This window comes from Scleropages formosus, chromosome 9 (assembly GCF_900964775.1).
Source record: "Scleropages formosus chromosome 9, fSclFor1.1, whole genome shotgun sequence".
Taxonomy (NCBI): Eukaryota; Metazoa; Chordata; class Actinopteri; order Osteoglossiformes; family Osteoglossidae; genus Scleropages; species Scleropages formosus.
In genome coordinates, this window is record NC_041814.1 from 17,175,250 (window position 1) to 17,197,553 (window position 22,304).

Genomic DNA, 22,304 nt, shown 5'->3' on the forward strand with positions numbered 1-22,304 from the left:
TACACAAAGTGCAGCACAACCCAACACTTTGAGAGGCAATACCTCATTACAGTTATATATTACATTGTATGTACAAGAAAGGTTAAAGGTGGAAAAAAATATTTCATTAAGGAGCTCATCCCACCAGTTTCACACATATGCTGCTGAATTCAGTGACATGATTAATCCAGCAAAGAAAGAACAAGGAAAGTAAGTTAAAATAACATTTTAAAAAAAGCATAGGACAGTAAGCACACTTTACATTTACTCACTTAGCGGACGCTTTTCTCCAAAAAGACTTACAATCATGAATACTATGTAGTGTTACGGGGGGCACGGTGGCACAGCGGGTTGGACCAGATCCTGCTCTCCGGTGGGTCTGGGTTCAAGTCCCGCTTGGGGTGCCTTGCAACAGACTGACATCCCGTCCTAGGTGTGTCCCCTCCCCCTCCAGCCTTACGCCCTGTGCTGCCAGGTTAGGCTCCAGCTCCCTGCAACCCCGTATAGGACAAGTGGTTCAGACAATGAGAGTGTGTGTATGTAGTGTTACTAGCCCACACACCGTATTCACAAAGGTGACTTACGCTGCTAGTGCTGTACACTACTTACACTGGGTCACTCATCCATACATCAGTGGAACACACTCCCTCTGTGTCACTCACACACTATGGGGGAACCCAAACAGCATGCCTTTTGGACTGTGGGAGGAACCCGGAAGGAACCCATGCAGACACAGGGAGAACATGAAAACTCCACACAGACTGAGTGGGGATCGAACCCACGTTCTCTCACACCACCCAGGCGCTACAAGACAGCAGCGCTACTCGCTGTGCCACCGTGCCGCACCACTTTAAAACAAGGGAGCGGCAAAAGGTCAGTTTCAGATGAAGTTTTGGCAACTAAAGGAAAATTTCTCTCCTCTAGCCTGTCTTGACAAACACAAGACAAACATACACAATAAGCAATAAACCCAAAATATAAAATAACGCTGGAAGGCCCTCTTTGTTTCTGGATTTCTCTTGACTATTTAGTGGGACTCCAGACTGGAACAAACATTAGGAGGGCGCAGCTCTAGGTCTACACACTCCTCACACGCTATTGGAACTCGTGCATCCATTCACACCGCTCACTCTATTAAGATCTCGAGGATGAAGGACCTTGTCCGACTTGGCGTTCCTTGTTCTTTTCTTTGCATCTTTCATTTTGCCTTTTTTTTCCCCCCTTTAAACTGGTTGGAGGTTAAACTGCTGAACCCTAACCTCCCTTGGCAGTGATTTCTTCTTTCTCATCTGTGAAAAGATTTATTTCACAGTATGTAGTGCTCTGGATTAGTCCTCTTTCCCAGCACAAACCCATTGTCTTAGTACGAGCGGCCTGTTTTTTTTTTCTTCATTTTTTTATTTTTTAAATAAGCTGCCACTAAGAGGAAGCTGCAGCTACTTAACATTCACAATAACGGTATTGTTCGCCTGTGGTACAGGGCCTGTTTTTAAGGTGTCTAGACTTTGAGCCAGCTAGTCAAGAAACAGGAGAAAATCCTATCAAGCAGTCAAGTGAAAGTTAACTAAGGTAGCCCGCTGTGAACCTGATGAAGATGTCAACCGAACATATGGCAGAAATTTCTATTGTTGGCCAAGATGCTTTTTTCTCCCACTGAAGGAGAGGAGGGTGTGGATTTCGGAGCCAAAAGCACGGAATAAGTGCGGTCATCACTTTACTTCTGGATCAGTAGATTTATTCTAGCTGCGAGCAGCTCCACCCCCATAACTCACAATTAAAGGACTAAGCAGATTAACGGGCATCTTTCAAGATCTTGCAGAAAGAAACACTCAAGAGTCGTTTAAATTTTTTCCCCTCCCACCCCAATTTCAAGCCACAAATAGCATTACATTTCATGCTAATTTAATGGTAAAAAGAACCTGATAAAGAAAATACTTCTCTCTGCTGATATGCCATTTAAACTGTATCATTCCAATCAATGCCTATTTGTGCTAAGCTCAAAAAGTAGAAGCCAACCAGGAAGCACATGCCTGTACTACGTAATCACCCCAATACCTTCACATATTTACTCGTTTCCTTTTTTCCAACATGGTTCATAACATTTAGAACGATTACGTATTTAATCGATCTCCAGCATTTGAAATGATGCATTAAAAATACTTTTGCAATGGCTTTTTCTTCTTATGGAGGTGATGTAATAAACTGTCGAGAGGAAGAATTCAAGCAAAACGGTTACTAGAAGCTGAAGTGTCGAGATGCACTGAAGATTTAGACTGCACCTCATGAACAAATGAAAGACCACCACCCCATTTTAGTCACTCGCCAATTTCAAATGTACACAAAGACGGGCAAAAAGGCTTGTTCTGAAGGCACTTATGCATGTCTACTTAGTCACGTAAACTGAGTTTTTGCTAATCAAAAACAAATACGGTTATTAAACAAAAATGGTTCTAAAATAATGGCATAATCTTTCTGTATGCAACTTTTAAGATATAAAATTTTGAAAGTGATACTCCAAATGAATACAAAAATTTGGTTCTGGTATGTAAATGCAAATAAATTCTGCAGGATTCAAACTGCATGTCAGTTAAGTCATCTTCATCACCAGTTATTCCACTGCAAATACAGTGGACTTGTTGGCTTTCCTTGTCTCAGAAGACAAGAAATATTCTGTTAAAATTTATGAGATAACGTTAATATACAATAATGCAATTGTGGTTAGTGTTTTAACAAATTTGACCTGATAAACATGTTGAGTGGGAAAAATTCATCAAGTACAGCACATACAAATGGCAAAACAGAACTGTTAAAGAATGTACTCATGTCAGATTACAGTAGGCATCCTGTTAAAAATACTGACAGCAGAGTACAAAGTTAATGAATGTGATGTGAAATCAGCGCTTTGTTAAACTGTCCTGTATAGCAACACACCACCACACACATTCAAATGTTTCTCTGAGAGAGACTAATTTTCCAAACACACGGCCGCCTGTCACTCACCAATTCATATCAGTTTTTATTTTACTACATCGAAATATGAAGTAGCAGCCACATATAGGCACTTGGGCCAATATGCTATGGGCAAAGAGTGACCAAAACAACATAACCCTAATTCAGATGTGCTGAGGCCGAGTCGAAAAAGTCAGATGAAAGCAAATGAAGATTACTTCATTTCCATATTATCAGTGCAGTTTAGTTAAAAATCATGCTTCCTGCCAACCAGATGAAACTGGCAGACTTCAAATGTGAAGTCATCTTCAGCACTAATATTATCTCTGGAAAACCCCTAGAGTTTAATTTGAAGGGAAGAGCACAAAACAAAAATATATAGTTACTGATGACAAGATTTCCTGTTTCTAAATGTTTTATTTTTCCTTCCAGACATTTCTACTGGGATCTCCATGGTTGGCAACTATATTTTTAGAATCAGGTAGCAGGCAATTATTAGCTAAAACATTTCAATGACAACATATTTCTATACAGACCAGTGCATTTACCTAAATATATAACTAAAAAGACAGTAACTGATATGCTGCTTATGCTTCCATTTCTGATCTGGAGGCGGGGGGGAAGTACAAACAAAGAAATATCTTGGACTACTTGAGATATATTAATTAGGTTGTTGCATGCAAAGTCAAAATTTTTGTATGGTCCAGTTTTTCCACCGATATTTAACGGATAATTACAATGGGTGGTGGTGGTGTTTAATCTGTCCACAGAGCGAGTGATGCAAATAAAAATGAATAACGCCCATAGCTTTGTTTCCCTCCAACAAAAAAATGAATGATTCATGTAAAAGGCAATTTCACTAACACTGATTTAAATGTTTTGTTGTTAATTCAAAGAAAGTGAACAAGAAATTGCATATTATGCATTTACTACTAATGCTAACTGTGTTGAGAGATCACAAAGATAGTGCTCTGGAAATAATGCGTTTACTTGTTATGCTACCTGTGGAGATTTACAAGGTTCTTCTGTTAACCAAGAATTTGCTTCCAGTGGCTCATGGTCCAAAACACCGCAACACAAAACAGACTGACGCCAAACAAAAGCAGCATTTCATTGTAAATGAGCCTGTCCACAGTCTGTGTTATGAAAGTAGAGAAAACAAAATGTCAAATCCACAACAAAAAAAAAAAAAAAAAAAAAAAAAAAAAAAAAAATTATTTTTGGCACATACACCTAATCCCCAAACTTCGCTAGTGATTCCAAGTCTGCGTCACAGAGACGATGCAAACAGTAATGAGGACGACTGGATTGAGAGGAGAGCTCTCCAGCTCCATTGTCCAACTGTTCTGTACACTTCCAGCATTGGCCATTCCAGACACTGCAGTTCGCCAAGTTTGTCTGCTTGGTCTGCAACAAATGAAAAAACATAATGCATTGTTCTTTCTCTGCAAAAACAGGTCAAGAAGTTACAGTGAAGACCAATTTTCATGAGTGAATTTCAAAAAAAGAGATGGTTTGTGAGTTAGCATACTATGTGGCAGAAATATATTCCCATAACCCACTCTCTGGCAGTCCCATAACATACTTTTTCCCCATACAGTGGCTTGCAAAAACTGCAAGACAGTAAAGAAGTGAACATTTAATGTAACTTTAAGAAAAAAAAAAAACTGTTACAAGACTATAGCTGAACAAATGCCAGTTAAAGAATTTTCTACTGAAATTTTGTTGAAAAACTGAAACTATAGTATGTGCCAAAAACAATACAATGAGTCTTAATTTGTTGGAAGGCATAATGTTAAAAAGCATGCAACAGGCAAATTACCATATGTGTACAACTGCGTGTTGGAAAGGCCAAACTTGAACAACCAGATAATGGGAGTACTACCGGGACGGAAAGGGCTCCGACAAGTGAAATGGCACCATTTAGGTATTCCACAAATTCAGTCTGGCTACTATAATTCCGATTTACACATCAATAGCTTCCTGCAAACACTACTGTCCCTGAGCGTGGTTACAACTGATATGCTTGAGAGAGAGGGAAAAGAAAAAAAAAACCATTGCCGTCAAACGTAGGCTGACTCTGACTAAATACGATTCCAAATTTACTTGTGTATGCTGAGACGTTACCATGCGAACACATGAAGTTACAATCTGGGGAAACATTTAACATAAAATGTCATGTTAAAACACTTGTTTACATGGATAAATGTCAATTTATACAGAGGACTCTCTTTTTACACATCTGCGTACATACATAATATACAATGCGGTAACTATAGCAACAATGCAATGTACAATTCAATGCAGCAACTACTTGATTCCGTATTAGAAAGCATTTACAAATAGTTGCTTGACATTTTAACCTCAAAGGTCAGTAAGGGTTCCACTCTATATATGGGAAAAAGGTAAGACGGCAGCTACTTCAGATACTCACAAGCTACAAACCATATGTTCACACCATCTGTTTCACACAGCACTAGGAAAATTGAGAAAATATAATCAATTATTGATACAAAGAGATTAAAATTCCCACTGAAATGATGTTGTGAAGAGATGATGCCTTAGCAATTACCCCTTGAACCAGAACAGATCTTTCTCTAAGAGCCAAAGGCACAGGTACATGGTAAATGTCTGCATTAAGACAAAGACTTCTAGAGTGCACATCTGGTATTAAACGCTGTCCGTGATTTTAGTTTCTATATTACACAGTCATCAGAAAAACAGACACACACACAGACACACACACAGACACACACACAGACACACACACACACACACACACACACTTATGGACCATTAGTACTTCATCAGGACTTCTGCACCACAAGTCTGGAGCAAATGCTTTGAAACGGAAACTTTTGGAAGGAGCGCACTGAGATGGATCTTAGCTACTTACCAGCACATGTCACTGATTTTAAGCATACTTATGCAATCCAGCTGCTGAAAATACACAACTTAGGAAGAAAGAAGGGGACACCACAGCTCTCCTTATCATTTTGTGCTGAACTGGTGACATTAACATATTTGAAACACTCTTTTACGTAAGGGTTTTTAATGACCGTAATGAGAACAAGGTATATGCTAATTCTGTGTGACAAAAAAAACGCCAGTCAGATAAAAGGATTCAGTGCCATAAGAGAAAACGAAATTCAAGAGTACACACAATGCCGAGCACAAAGACGTGCTGCTGGGAGAACCGGGTACGTCCCCAGGAGAAGGCCAATACACCAAAACAGGCGCCAAGAGCATTCTCGGGAACTTTAATTACTTTGCATACTGTATAAATCACCGAGTAAACCTGTCTATCCAGAGCTGCATTAATTAAGCTTCTTTAACTTAACATTGTGCAATGCAATTCCTGCTCCTTAGTTTTGAAACGCATGCCCTGAAATACGGTCAGTTACATAAGTTTGGAATGTCATTAGTACCAGTGCAAAATACTGCCTTGTGCAAGCAGGGCATTCTAATAAAACCCAAAAGGATAAACCCTGAAATGGGAATTAGAAAAACTTTCATATCTTTTCACCGAAGTGCACCCCACACACAGACCCTCTCTATCTTACATGCACTGTCTGCTCCATCCACATTTTAACCCCCTGTACACAAGATTTTAGCTGGACAAAATTTGTACAGTCAAGGGTTTACAAACTTAAATTCTACACGTTTTCACGTCAAATCCTCACATTATTTCAACAAAGAATTGCTTGCGACTGAGAAAAAAAAAAAACCTTTCCCGGCTGTAAGGTGTCTTGCACAAACCTGTTAACGGGAACCTGCCAGCCACCCACATGATAAATTTGGCATACAATTTCTGCTCAATGACACAAACCATCAAAGCAGATGATCAGAAAAAAAGAGGAATAATCAACACAAAAAGTGACAAGACTGTTGTATTTATCGATACAATAAGACAGTGGAAAATTCAGTGCTTCATGTTAAGCTTTGCTTATTGCAGTACAGAAAAGGGTGGGGTCGGGGGGGGGCAGTTCTTCACTGGTCACTCTTCAATACTGAGAACGGAGGACCTCACTGCCTCTGGCAGAAGTACCTTGTGAATCGTTCCTCCCCAGTCGACATGCAGGCTTCAATATCGTTATGGATCCAACATGAGTTTGGAGTTTCACATTCCACACATGAACCAATAAGTAGCAGTAAGAGAGAAGACGTGTTAAAATTATTTGTTAAGGAGTAACCGGTTTACAAAAAAAAAAAAAAAAAAAAGAGAGCGTTAACTGAAGTAATGGAGAGCAGTCTGGAAGGCCATTAAAGATTTTAAATAAGCCACCACAAATATCTCTAAAATGTTTAAACACAGCAGGGTTCCCCTAAGGCGCCCCTTTGTCGAGTGGGCAGTTCAGCATTTTAAATTAGTGTCATTCAGATGAGAAAACGAAGAGCACTAGGTTTACGGTGTTGGTGAAAAAAGACGAAGCGGAGAGAGAAAAGTAGGGAAAATGTAAGACTACGGCACACCCCATACATCCCGTGGTCAGGTCGAGAGTCTTTCGCAATCTTCCTTTGCCAGGAAAGAAATAAATAAATAAAAAAAATAAATAAACTGAATGAAACTGCTGACAGCACATGGGCTACAATTCCACAGGGTCACCATGCGCAGAACAGCACATACGGGACAGCAGAGCAACTTCAGTGCAAATACAGAACCATAATGCAACCATGATCTGAGAAGCTGGTCAGGACCACACAACCCATTCTTGCTACAATCTGGACTATTTATTTTAGAGTCAGAACAGCAGGCCACAGACAACCGGTGTCTGTGTCTGCAGAAGCCTGCGGCCATTCTCCTGCATCAGGTGGACACCACGCTGTCTGCGTGTCAGTGGATAAACAGCGAGCGGGACCATGCAGCAGTACAGAAAATCGTAATGTCGAGTTTGGCACCACCACCACAAACCGGAAGGCGATCGTTAGAATACATCCAGGAAGCCTGTGAGCGATAAGACACAAACAGAACAGCTCCAATTCTGCATTAGCCCCTCTGTCAGTCACATGCAGTGTGACAAAAATCCCCAAAGGGGAAAGAGGCGGCGGCGGCAGCAGCAGCAGCAGCAGCAGCAGCAACATCTTTCTAAAGCAAGAACGAGGAAGGCAAACGCTGTCACTCAGCCAAATGGGAAATAGACCTGAGCGGACACTGGCTGGCTGGCATGTAGCTAGCAATTCATTGGATATAACCATACTCCCTTACAGGAAAGAAGCACTTTTTAATGAGCCTGCTCTGCAAAGCTAGCAGAGACAGAGGGTTAAAAACCCAGTGCCTGCTCACCAGAACCAAATCACTGCTTGGAAGTTTCTTCCTTACTCATCATCATGGCAAAGATTATGCTAAGGACACTGAGCAAGCCATTAAGGTGGCTTTGTTTGCAAATCAGGAGTTGAGGTTACACTTACAACTCTCCTCACACCAGGACCGATTTTCATGCCTTTTCCAGCAAGAGTTAGACAAAAAGGAATCTGGCTGAAACAGCGGTTTTAAAAACACCACCGGTGTGATACAGTGAGTACGAGGATCAACTCCTCAGACTGCAGCAACCACAAGATCAGCCCCTTAGACCATCCCTCTGCCACACAACTGGTCCCAAGAAGGGGAGAACACCTGGAAGCAGTCTTTCACAGCCTCCACCTTCCCCAGAGGGCAAGCTCAACCCCATCCCTATTCATGAGCCTTCAACAGGCCTCGAGAGCTTCTGGGTCAAAGCATTCGTGTGGTAGCAGATTGGCGTGAGGCTCGGGATGGCCACTGGTCAGAAGGTCTGCCAGGGCAGGCTAACACGCTCCCTCCGATCCTCTCCATTGTTACCGTACCCCGCCAGCGTGACAGACATGGGCCGAGAGGGGAGAGAACCTCTCCTGGCAGGAGACCCTATGAAAGTACAGACGGGCAAAGCGGTACGCTGCCAAAGCCTGGAAAGCCTGACTGACAGCTACAAGCAGGAAAGTAATAGAAGAACAATCCAATACAGAAAAAACAACAATTATGTTCACTGAACCATTCAACTGTTAGACAAATTACTGTCGAACATATTTAGATCTTTTACTCGATAGAAAACTCATACTGAGATGACACTGTAGCAGCAAGTACAAATGGACGGACTTTAGATATAAGCTGCTTACAAAGAAATTACTGGAAAGGAGGAAGGCTAAACTTCTGCAGTTCATCCTAATTGTTAATGACAAGTATAGAGAATGTGTCCGGACTGCATCTCTGCAGTGAGCAGCCAGGCGGGGCGAGGGCTCAAGTGCTCCCGGGCTCTGATCCCACATTGAGGAGCTGTGGAAGAGCACTAATGACCAATCAACACCATCTCAGCACCACAGCATCTGCTGCTCCTCCATTCAAGCATTATTCTGTTTTCACCCTAATGCACAGTTAAAAGCCAATAAGGTCATGTTACTAATGGCTTTAAAATACATAAATGTTCAAAAAAAAAAAAATGGGACTTTACCATCTTTCTGAAAGGGTGTGAATCAGACTTGTACTTGTCTTGAACAAGGTGAGAAAGCAGCCTGAGGCTTTAAGAACCTATTTCGTACAGACAACTGAAACAAGGTGGGTAACTTTCTTCTCCACCATCACCAACACAGCAGTCAGGTAGTTTAACAGCTAAGAGAACGGCAGACCTACGATGGCCAGAAAACAGTCGAGGGACCTCAGAAGAGGCTTCAGCAGCAACCCAGTCTGATTGCCACACATCCACGGTTGGGAATGCTTGCAATCTTGTGCCACCATCGTAAATCCCTACATGGCACAGTTCACATTCAATGGGAAAACCAAAAAAAAAAAAAAAAAATTTTAAAACAGAGATAATGATTTAATTAATTTGCATTGAAAATCGGGGGGGGGTCAATATGTCGTCCTCATTTAAAATGCACCTCAGATTCACAGATTTCACTTTACCGTTTTACAAGACATCCATGTGAAACACACGTAAATTAAAGACTAGTACCCAGAATACGAGTTAAGTGACTAACTAATAAACATATATTAATACGCATTAAAGGGCTGAGCTTTAGTGTTGTTAGCAGATTGCATGGGCTGCGAAAGCTCACAGAACAGCTGACAGCACCTGAGAGTACACTGCCAAGTACTTCAGTCGCTGGGGAAAAGCAAGTCACCGATGTGCGTGTCTCTGCACATTTTCATGTAACCAAATAAGCACAATTCCCTTCCGACAGCACAGCAGATGCTGCCACCAAAGCAACACCAGGTGAAACGTGGAACGGGAGAGCATTGTTTTCAACTGTGGGAAGTCCCCCTCTCCGGGGGGACGTCAGAACCAATAGCAGTTGTTCACACGTGATTTATACACGTGTATAAATTTATTTCATAAAATCGGACTGTCCCAAAATGGTGTGGCTGCACAGAATGCAGAGGCGGTGTCTAACAGCTTCTGAGCTGCACAGACGGGCATTTAGGGGGTAAATCTTATTTCCCTCTTTTCATTAATTTTCAATTTTTGTCATTTACTTTTAACTTTCCTTAAAACAATCGTCTCTAGCGCGCAAACTCAACACATAATTAAATCTCCTTCTCGTCAGCTGTCTTCTGTGGATTTAATTGCCTATCTTTAATTTTTATAACTTCTTAATACTTTGATCAGGTTTTATACTAAAGCTGAATAGTTTTCCAGCACTTCAGTCCTGTTTGTCATATATACGTATATATACACACACACACAGTCCAAAGACATTCTTCAGACTAACCGATGAGCGACTGCCTGTTGTCTGTGTATATGACGCTAAAAAGCTGTGTGTGCGATTGCTCTACAATGGACTAGCATGTGAACCAAGGTGTACCCTGCCTCGGGCCTTATGTTTCCAGGATAGGCTCTGGACCAATGTGACCCAGCACTGGACAAGCGGTTACTAAAACTAGATGGATGAACTTGCCAACAAGTGAACTGAAAAGTCCTTCCTTCTGCTAACCCTAAAAATCAAATAGAAAGCAAATACAAAATCATTATTTCATGTTCTTAAGTTTTTATAACATTTATTTGTCAACACAACTGAGACAACATATATAATGTGAATTTGCAGAGTAAGTGATCACATAAGAGGGTACGAGGTTAAAATAAGGACAGGCAGCATTTAGAGTAGCTTTGTTATTCCTACCATAGGACCAAACCACACCAACAGGCTCATGTTTGCACAACACTAAAGTTTCCATCCACCCTAAAAATAGAAATACTAATGATTACAGCATTAAAAGCAGTCCTTAATGATTCCATGTTCTCAGATGGACACATTTTACATTTATTTATTTAGCAGACACTTTTCACCACAGCAACCTCCAATGAACTCTACGTAGTGTTATCAGCCCACACACCTTTTTCACCAAGGTGACTTACACTGGGTCACTCATCCATACATCAGTAGAACACACTATCACTCACACCAAGAGTACATTTACATGTACTCTTTTAGCTGATGCTTTCCTCCAAAGTGACTTACAGTGTTAATCTACCTACAGTTATTTACCCTACTGGAGAGATTCAAGGCAACTACCTTGCTCAAAGGTACTAAGGCTGGAGGTGAGATTCGTACCTGCAACCTTCGGGTCCAAAGGCTGACGCTCTAACCACTGCACTACCAGCTGTCCACACGTATTTAGACAGTCACTAGGGGAGGTGAAGGGTTAACTGGCAGGCAGGATAATGTCACTAGAGAGAGAAGAGTTTTTAGAGGTACGGTATATAATCTACCTAGTGTGCATCACCACTCCGTGGATACCAAGTGTTCACTCGCACGAGTCACGGTGAACTTACACAAGTACCTGACTTGCATGGAACTAAAATAAAGGGTGGATTGATAAGGGTGTTGGGTCACATGTAAAAATGATTACATTACTCTTGGCACTTTATTCGTTCATTGCAACACAGGAACAAGTGACGGAAACACTGAAAGGCTTTAAACACTCCGAGACTAGAAGCCGCTCATATCTTACAAGGTAACACTGTTGCCTCAAGCCATACCGTGCAAATTTCCTCGGAGCATTCGGAGCCTTTAACAAAGTGCTCTTCTGCTATGGGGAGAGCCGCTTCACAGAAGCCAGAACACATTCATTTCTCACACTACACAATGACATGTGACAGCAGAACTGGTTCAAGAGAATGTGCTCAGTGATACATCTGCTGTATAACCTTAAAACAAACTTGCACTTCTGCTATGAACCATTTCTCTCCTTATTTTAAGAGATACAAAGTGTCAGGTATTAAACAAAATGGTAAAGAAAGGCTATCACACATACTTTTTTTTTCCTCCAGAGTATCAGTTATAGCAGTAGAAGTTGTTACATAAATAAATCTCACAAGATGTCTACGGTGAATTGCAGTCAGACATATATACTGTACTCAGTATAGGAGTACACCATTTCTAGAACAAATGTCCTATGATAAGCTGCATATGCACAGGTTTTACATTCACAACTGTTTTTGGTGCTACACCAGCTCCATTTCATCTCCATCAGAGCTATTAGATTACTCCAGAATGGTCTCTGGCCACTTTAAGAATAAAATCTCCTATGGTAGAAAAGCAAAACACCATAGTGGAATTTGTTATTGACATACAAACAATGTGTACAATCAGCATCAGTAGTCAGCACTAGAGTGCAAAAGCACATCAAACATTTACCATAAAAAAAATACCTCCAAAAGCCCCCATTCAGGCAAATGCTGCTGGTGAGCAAATATTAATGGGCATGAGACTGTCCACATCAGTACTTCATTTATCCAGGCCAGTGACTTTGAAAAGTTTGTGGCCCTGGGGGCAAATGCCATTTCATTCTTAATGTCAGGGCCTGCCCATTATACTGAATATCAAAATTACAGATCTTCAGCAGTCCTTTAAAGAAGCACCAACCACAGAAACCGAGGGAACTTTCAACCCTCAAAATAAAAACGAAGCCCGACGCAAACATCGCTCTTTAATAGAAAATTACAAGCAACCTAGCTGCCCAATCGAGGTCATGCACAAAGTATGAAGCAGGGTTGATTAAAAGGTCATATGAGTCTAATCTCTGTGGTCTCTGCAAGACGGACAACTGCTAGGCCAGGACTGGACTTTGAACGCTACTGCTTGCATGGTCAGACAAATACACAACCCTTGTGGAGAGCACATGGTCCAACTGTACTGTACACAATTCTTATGCCGCACAGTCGTTAGTCTAAATGATTTTAGGTTATACAGTAATGTTAAGCATCAATCTTTAATTTCCTTCTGTGATGTAACTGGTAACATTACTACTGTCAACACAAATTAACCAGCTTATGATTACAGTCATTATCACCATCATCATTATTATGCAGCATTTTACAACACAGCAACCATTAAACTGAAATTTATGAACATTATGACTCATTGTTCTTTTTCCGGATCAACGTGGGCGGATAAGACGATCAGGGACGTACCTAGAAAACGGTCACATTCGCATCATATATCATCTTAGCAAAATTTAAGAAATGCCTCTACAATAAAGCTCCAGCAGAACAGTGAGTACAATGTATCATGATTCCACTCTCTATTGAACATACAATTTAAAAAAAAAAAAAATAATAATCGATATCCATCACTCCACATTAGTAAATGAGCTAAGACACAGGCCTGATTAGAGTAAGAATGCAACCAGTACTGTGGTGCCAGAATCCCAATAAGAAGCCATGGCAATACAGACCCACGCATCTTGAAGCAACCAGCACAACACAAAGCATCACACAACTAAAGCCAAGAACAGTGTCTACATTTCCCCATACTGGGACATCATCAAGTGTTTGGCTGTGAAAATGACCAGTGACTATTAACATACCAAGTCTTGCTACCTCTATAGTAATCTGTCATCTGGAACTATTTTGGTATTTCCTGTCACTCGTGTCAACTGACGGATGGCTTGCAAAGACACACAGATCAGGATCAGTACAACACTCGACACACAAAATAAGTCACGGCAAACTCGCTACCATAGTCATCAGCAGCTTTCATAAGCGACCTGATCTAGTTGGCACACGCAGCTCAACTGTGGCACCAAAAATATAGTAGGAGCTTTTGAAAATTAAATAGAAAGCACACATTTTCACAAGACGGCTTCAGCTTCGTCGAAACTACCCGAGCACTACAGAAAAATTATCTGAACAAATAAGGTCTATTGAGAGCTGAGAATTAAGAATATGGATAGTTATCTGAAACTTACATGAAAATCTGCATCGAGAATAGGAAGTATTTTATTGTACAGCTGTTTTCAACAAAATGAGGAAATGACTTTATGGCCAAATTAATTTAAAAGACAAAGAGTGGATATAAAATTACACTGAAGTAATCTGAATTTCCCCATAGGTGAAGTTCTCACACACACACACACACACACACACACACACACACACACACACAATGCCTACAACCGCTTGTCCCGAGCAGGGTCGCGGTGAACCGGAGCCTAACCCGGCAACACAGGGTGCAAGGCCTTAAGTTCTAGGTGAAGTTCTGCATTTTTTAAAAATACGACATCGTACCAAATCATTAACTCAGTATCATCATTCACATGAAACCATGGGCAGCCTGCATTATCTCATCATCTCATGAATTAATACTCTACATTAATAATTAAATGGCAGTCTATTTTACGATAAATTTGCAATAAGCTAAATGACAGCAAATTTTAATTAGCAATAAAACAGGTTTACAACCGTCTGTCCCTGACAACAAAGCAACGGACAAGAAACGTGTTACTGTCGATTGTACATGATTGAGCGTAATGGTAATTATTGGAGCAAAACATGGGAAACTCTGCTCACACAAGCTGCTAAAGCTCACGGGCTGCGTCAGACTCCGGCATGTAGGAACAAAGGCCCATTTAAGTAGAATCATGTAACAGATTTTTCTGTAACCTTACTATAATGTATGTACATCCATGGGAGACACCCTCACAGCGGTAAACCAGAGCCAAGCCTTTGAGTTCACGCAGCTTGTACCTTTAACCAGAGACAAAACTTCGCAGGCCTGTGCCATGTTTTCCAATAAAAATTAATGAAACACACATCGGTTTGTATTGCGGCTCTGATTTCCACCTGAAATGTTTTAAATGAAAACGTTAGTGAGTTTGGTCACACTGAGATCATACTCCTTCGGCATCATAAATGTACCCTGCTCTCAGTTGGTTAAGCAAGATGTTGATGCAGTAATGAGACGGGGATAAACAGGAAGAAGTCTTGTCAGCATGCAAGAAGAGAGTGAAAAGCCTTTGGCTCAGAATGAGGAACTCATATAACCTTCCCCATATGACGGAGTAAAGTCGAGAGCAGTACACACTACAGAAATGTTACTCATTATAATACTCTGCATTCCTTTTCAGTGCTGATACCTACACATTCAGAGAGCTTTATGAATATTGCATCCATAAATAGTGACAATGTGTTTTCAGGGGCGGGGGGCTGGCACACACTGTAGCGGTTCCAACATATTCATGACATCCTGTAAGAGCAGATGTTCTCTGAAAGAAAGAGCCTCTTATGCCTTTTAAATAAAATGAATGTATTCTGGGATAACAATTGCATTTGCTGAAGGAGCTTTTCTTCCTTGGCCAAGAGCAGCACACTGAAAACACACATCTTGTACACAACATTTTTCTGCGGTTCGTCATACATAAAGTAAGTGGCAGCAAGAAGAGGTTAAAGTTGTTCAGTGTTCAAACAGGTATTTCCCAAATGCATCTGTAATAAACTTTTAAAAGGAGGGCCAATATCACACTTTACTTACAGTAAACTATTGTGTTCACAAAGGTCACATCAAGCCATTCTATCCTCGATTTAATCAGGAAGACAACAGAAGCATCAAGACCACACTTGCAAAAACCTCAAGCCCAAACCTGTATATGAACATCAAGTCCAAACATGTTCTGGAACTCTTTGCACAGAAACTGACAGCGGATTGGTTTTCCAAAGGTTAGATGAATGAGCGAACAAATCTAAACATAAAATCTGTGCATTTCCAGCCTAAGGTCTCCCAGATTTTAGATTATCAAGTGTTTAAAGAAGAAAAGCAACAGGAACCAAAAAATTAATTAAATTTTTAAATGCACCAAGGCCCAATACACATATTTGCAATGACTAATGACCCATTTTGATACATGCACTGCAATGACTAAATTGATACTGGATTATACTGAAGGACTTCCTGCTGAAGAGAAGAAAAAGCCTTGAGGCAAGCCCTTCTTTTGTCTCAGTGCCAGTGACAGTACACACCCACCTGCACCATGTCAGCTGTCCAAAACACCTAAAGTCTTTGCATGCATGAGCCTAAAACAAATCGACATCTGCAACACTTGGTCTTTCACATCTTGGGCAAAAAACGAAATGCACTGAGAAAAAAAAAGTGCATCCAAATACCATTCTCTAAAATGTAATGCACATTAAGACCTATAAATAAAAGCAAAGAGCAAACACACAGCTGCTTCCAAAGTGTGAAATGCACTTTTGTAGTACATCACTTTGGAGAAAAGCATCTGCTGAATGAATAAATGAAAATGCACCTCCATTATTCAAAATGTTGCACTGAATATGCCGAAGATCTCAGGAAGAAACAATGATGCAGAGAGTACTACTTATTGCATAGCATGAAGCAAGTATTTTATATTAGCATTAGGATTCTTATTACTCCTGAAAGGTCAGGAAATGAGAGCAACTCTGTTCTGCTTAAAGGGAAGTGGGCCACAAACACACATGAGCTGAAGCTGAGAAATTTCATTTTTAATATTCTCAACCATACCACATAAACATTAAACTGTAATCTTACGAAGAAAATTCCGTAACCAAGGAAAACCAAATAGAAAACGAACGTGTAAAATCTTATTTTCAGACTTAATTTCAACAGCTGTGAACGTTTGAATCCCAGCCTGAAGAAAGCTCATTTTATGAGTAGTTAAAACGCTCTACTTAACACTAGAAAAGGATAAGTGTAGAACAATAGCAACATTGAAGAAGAGGGGAGGGGGGGGCGAATCCACCTTTCAGTTACTTTCCTCTATGATTTGCCGCCTTTTTTTTTTTTAACCGGTAGTGGCGAGAGTGTCACCCAAAAAAAAACCTCGATTCACTCACCCGCCCACCTTAAGAACTGCCAAATGTACTGAAGACCACACATCTATGTCATATCACATGCAGGCTGCCCAGGTCCTGGAAGAACCAGTTCAGCACCTGACTTACCGCTGCAAACTAGGTGAGGTCACTAGTTAACAATACTTAAGTGACTCTAGTTAAGTGTTACTTTTACAAAAAATTATGACCCAAATCACATCAATAATTACTGCTGCTGAAGGCAACATGTGCTAGCAATGACCACATGATTTTGCTGCTCAAAGCCACGTCGAAGGTTAATAACCAGTCAACGTCATATACAAAACTATAATCAACTGTATTCTTCACCAAAATTTCTTAAGAATTCCAAAAGTACAGGAAACTGGAACTCAGATATTCATTTTTCCCCGAATATACCACCATTTACAGATGCAAAAACACTTCCTAACGATGCAAAATAACACAACTTGCCCGTTTTCAATTTCGTTACCGACACGACTTCTGCTATTTAACCATGTCTCAACAACAATTCTAAATAAAAAAAGAAAAAAAAAAGAAAAAAAAAAAAGCTAAATATCAGCCACAAAGAACTGTTTGCTTGCCATAAGACAGTTGGGGGGAGAGCTAATTTGTGTTTTTTAATGCCCTCTTTCAGGCTTTAAACGATTTTTTTACTACAGTGTGCAGAATACAAGGGAAGCAAGAAGCATCATGCTTAGGGCTGTCATCTGGTTGTCTACAGGTTCCTGGTTCGAATCCTACTCCTGCTCTACAACCCCCCACGATCAAGGTACTTACCCTGAACTGACAAATTTCCAAATAACTGATTTTAAATCACCTGGGACAAAAATGTCAACTACATTAATACCAGTACAGTGGGTTTGACCTGTACCTGGTCTCAGGTGGGTCTGGGATTCAAGCCCCACTTGGGGTGCCTTGTGATGGACTGGCATCCCATCCTGGGTGCACCTCCTCCCCCTCCAGCCTTGCGCCCTGTGTTGCTGGGTTAGGGTCCGGCTTGCCGCGACCCCAGGTGGGACAAGCGGTTTCGGTCAACGTGTGCGTGCGCTTGTGTGTGTGCAGTTCCACTAATATTTACGCCAGTGTTATTCCGGTGCCTTCTACCACTTCTTTTCTCAGCGTAAGCTGCTGCAGCCTCATGCACTTTCCGTTGGGATTAAAAAGGGATTTGAACCATCCACCTGCGACAACGTACGTACAGCATGGACGTTACCGGAAAGGCCGAAGTCGGACACACAATTTTTAAACCGCACATCCGCCCGGCCCGGAAGGGTCGACACGCCGTAGGTTTGGAGCAAACGACAGCGGCCGTACCTTCGTTCTCGGACGCAGGACACGCCACCTGCAGGACCAGGTCAAAGGTGCTCTCCGGGTTCTCGCTGTCAGCAAAGAGACGGGGAGGAAAGGGAGAGACGTGTCTTTACTGTGTCACCCTGCTGCACTGAGGTGCACAGAGTAAGCGTTACCGTGTTCTACACTAACTAATATATGGGGGGGCCCATTTTAGCAGCCAGGAAGGACAAAACATCAGAGCAGATCCATTGTGAAGTCCGAGTGTCACAATACCAGAAAGCCTGTGTGTGTGTGTGTGTGTGTGTGTGTGTGGGGGGGGGGTCTGAGGTAGTGAGTGCAGTCAGTCAGTGTGCGTGAAGGCTTTGGGGCCCAGTGTGTGTTTGTGTGTGTACAGAGTATGATGTGTGTCTGTGGAGGCACTCTCTCTGTGAAGGCAGAATTGCGGCCCATCATCGTGTGTGTGTGACGAGGGATATCACGATGTGTGCCAGCTCTCGATCCGTCCATCATGTCCACGAGCAGGTGGTCGTACATTGGCATTGCCCGGCCTCAGACACACACACCGCGCGCGGCCATAACTCACTTGACTCTGCAGTCCATGGTGGTTCATTCAGAGCCGCATCTCCTCCACATCTCGGCAGCTCTTCACACACCACCGCCGGCTCCTCCGCTCCGCTCCGCTCGCGCTCGGCTCGCGCTCCGCCAGCAGCAGCAGCAGCCGCCCTCTCTGCGCTTTTCTCCCTCACGTCAGTGACGGTTAACTTCCTCTATTCGAGCGCCACATCCTTCTTATTTGGATATTCGCCCCCCTCTCTTGCGATTATCTGGCTCGTTGTTTTTTTTTTTTTCGGTTCCACGGATTTCTCTGAAAACCAGGAAGTGAAACGACACAGCTGCTGACGTCACACGAGCGGTGGCACGCTCGCTCGAGCGCCGCCGCGGACACGCGCGCGCTGCAATTTTTTCTTTTTTTCTTTTTGCTGGATGGGGGTCTTTCCCGTCTGTGACGTTTGCGCTCATTGCCTCACAGTTATATTAATAATTAATCTGCAGTAAAGCCTCGAAATCAATTAACACGGAGCAGGATTTTAGCGTTTTTTCGAGATATAACTGAAGAAGCGGCCATAGTGCTGTTTTTTAACGCCGCCTACTTATGCAGTCATTCCTGCGCTCATACGTCACACTCCGGTAGACTGATCACACCGGGGAGCGGGGTCGACGGCCCAAGTGCACGTGGGCAGCGCTGACTCATGTTGAGCGCTAATTATGACATCACGTTCCTGGACTGACTTGGACCGCACGCTCCACGACACTATTTTCACACGTTCCCAACATTTTGTTCTTTCATCCTGTGTTTATTGCCCTGATTGACCACAGTATGGCAGACAGAGCTGTGCAGTGTCATGTGTAGCATGGAATTACCTTTATTTATTTGGCAGACACTTTTGTCCAAACTGACTTCCAATGGATACAATGTAGTGTTATCAGCCCACACACCTTATTCACCAAGGTGACTTACACTGCTAGATACACTACTTACACTGGGTCACTCATCCATACATCAGTGGAACACACTCTCTCTGTGTCACTCACACACTATGGGGGAACCTAAGCAGCACGTCTTTGGACTGTGGGAGGAAACCGGAGCACCCGGAGGAAACCCATGCAGACAGGGGGAGAACATGCAGACTCCACACAGACTGAGCAGGGATCGAACCCCCACTACTCGCTGTGCCACCATGCCAGAGCAGAACAGTTCTACTAACATTTGCATTCATTAGTCTATATAATGTCAGCAAACTACAGTATTTACATGTAAAAAACTAGGAAAACCTCTTGGCAAACATCATCTCATCTCATTCTTCAACTGGCATTGGAATTTGCTTTTGATTTTCCTGCTGTATGACTCTAGGTCCTGAACTGATGCAGGAAAAATTTTGCAAAATACTTGATTACCTAATATTGGCTGTCACCTTGGGCAAAGGCGCACGCACACACACACACACACACACACACACACACATTTTCTGAACCGCTTGTCCCATACGGGATCACGGGGAACCGGAGCCTACCCGGCAACACAGGGCGTAAGGCCGGAGGGGGAGGGGACACACCCAGGACGGGATGCCAGTCCGTCGCAAGGCACCCCAAGCGGGACTCGAACCCCAGACCCACTGGAGAGGAGGACCCGGTCCAACCCACTGCGCTACCGCACCCCCTTCGGGCAAAGGCATCAGTTCAATAAAAATCACAGCAATTTATGGTAAATAATTTAAGATTAATGGCAACAATTTTTACATTTTCTTCAAATCTATGTTTAAGGTGGTACGGCTGTTAAAACTGCTGCTTTTGGAGTTGAAAGTTCAACTCCCACTTACTGTTGTACTGCCCTTGAGCAAAGTGCTTGCTCTAAATACCGACCAATTTCAGTAACTGCTTGCCCTGAGAAGGCTCGCGGCAAGCCAGAGCCTATCCCAGATACATTGGGAGCAAGGCTAAAGAAGTGGGGTGGCACATCCTGGATGGGACACCAGTCCATCGCAGGGCCACAACTAGTTACCCGGGCGCACAGCTGGGCAAGGGTACTGGAGATCTTGTAGGGGCAAGTACCTTGCTCAAGGGCACTACAGCCGGAGACTGAACTGGCAACCTTCGGAGCCGAAGGCAGCCGCTCCAACCACGATGCCACCAGCTGCCCGGTTGCTCTAAATAGCTCCAGTAAAAATTACTGAACTATACACATAGGTAAATCCTTGTAAGAAGCTTTGCAGAAAAGCATGAACTATATGAAGAAATGGAAGGGTGGCCTTTTCTCTCAAGGGGAAGTGCCGTTAAAAATAAGGCTCAGCTGTGGAGCCAACAGAGGACAGTGTTCATACTTTCCTACAGTACTCCTTGCATCTGATGCTTATGTGGTTCTTCACATGTGGAGCAATAGTGAAAACATCGTGGCTGCCATGACTTTTCCAAGATTTCTACATTCCAACAGCTGGGAAGGAAAACAGTAGTGTTTCTACCAATGCAGTATACTGTACGAGCAGAGTACTTTCATTTACATTTACATTTATTCATTTAGCAGATGCTTTTGTCCAAAGCGACGTAAATCTCAGCAAAAGTATAATTTATGGAGACAAGTTCTGATCCATTTCAATATCCAGACAAAGAGAGCTTAGAGAATGAGAATGTATTGAATTGCTTGATAATGGCTTCATTTTTTCAGTTGGTACCGTTACAGAATTGTATACATACTGTAGATTAACATATAAACTGTTATAAATCACTTCATTATTTCATATGCCTCATGTGCAGTTATTCTGAATATTTTTTTTTCAATTCTCTCTCATGGACTGTGTGATAAGATGACTGGGCAATATGTAAGCATGTGTAATGTGTAGTTATATTAATGAAAAATGGTACAGTTCTAACTCTGTATAAAGTGTTGTGATAATGGACAGAACAAAAATATAATTACCCAACATCATCCATCCCTGTTACATAAATAATGATACTTTTGTTGATGTGAGTGCACTCCCTCTTTGAACAACAAATTCTCTTGAAAAATTATTACCTATTAAGCAATAAAAGCTATCTTGAATGCATGGGATTTAAATATTTGTAACTGTCCAAAATAGATGTGCTCTAAAGGAAAGCAGTACATTGAGAATTCACCCTTAGATCAAGTAAAATGAAAAAATATTAATAGGGAATAATTTACTACACAAATAGTTACACCTTCAAACTAGAAACACCTAATCCAGCGTGTGATTTTTCCTGTTTATTTTCTGCAATGCTCTGATTATTCTCTTCTCAAGAGAGCCAAACTGGATTGGAGCCAGTTTTCTATAAGCAGACAATAGATAAAGTAATTAAAAGGCCGTAAACTAGGACATGCCGTAGCAAGTTATCCACACAAAAAGGAAAATTTAATTCTCTTGGCATTGATGCAATTTTCCTGAAACTCACTATCCCAACATTTGCATATTA

The 22,304-nt window shown here is 41.9% G+C and overlaps 1 protein-coding gene across 3 annotated transcripts in view; it reads right to left on the reverse strand.

Moving 5' to 3' along the window:
• dennd1b (DENN/MADD domain containing 1B) overlaps positions 1 to 18,991 on the reverse strand; it is an 82,708-nt gene extending 63,717 nt beyond the window's left edge. For 2 of the 3 annotated variants that reach the window (XM_018754176.2, XM_018754173.2), the window contains exons 1-2: positions 18,904 to 18,991; positions 18,342 to 18,406 (exon numbers count right to left, since the gene is read on the reverse strand). In XM_018754176.2, coding sequence (XP_018609692.1) covers positions 18,342 to 18,406; positions 18,904 to 18,920 — 82 coding nt within the window. In that variant the 5' untranslated portion in view covers positions 18,921 to 18,991. The remainder of the gene's footprint in view (positions 1 to 18,341; positions 18,407 to 18,903) is intronic. The other variant, XM_018754174.2, reaches the window with a different exon arrangement.
• Between the last annotated feature and the right edge of the window lie 3,313 nt (positions 18,992 to 22,304).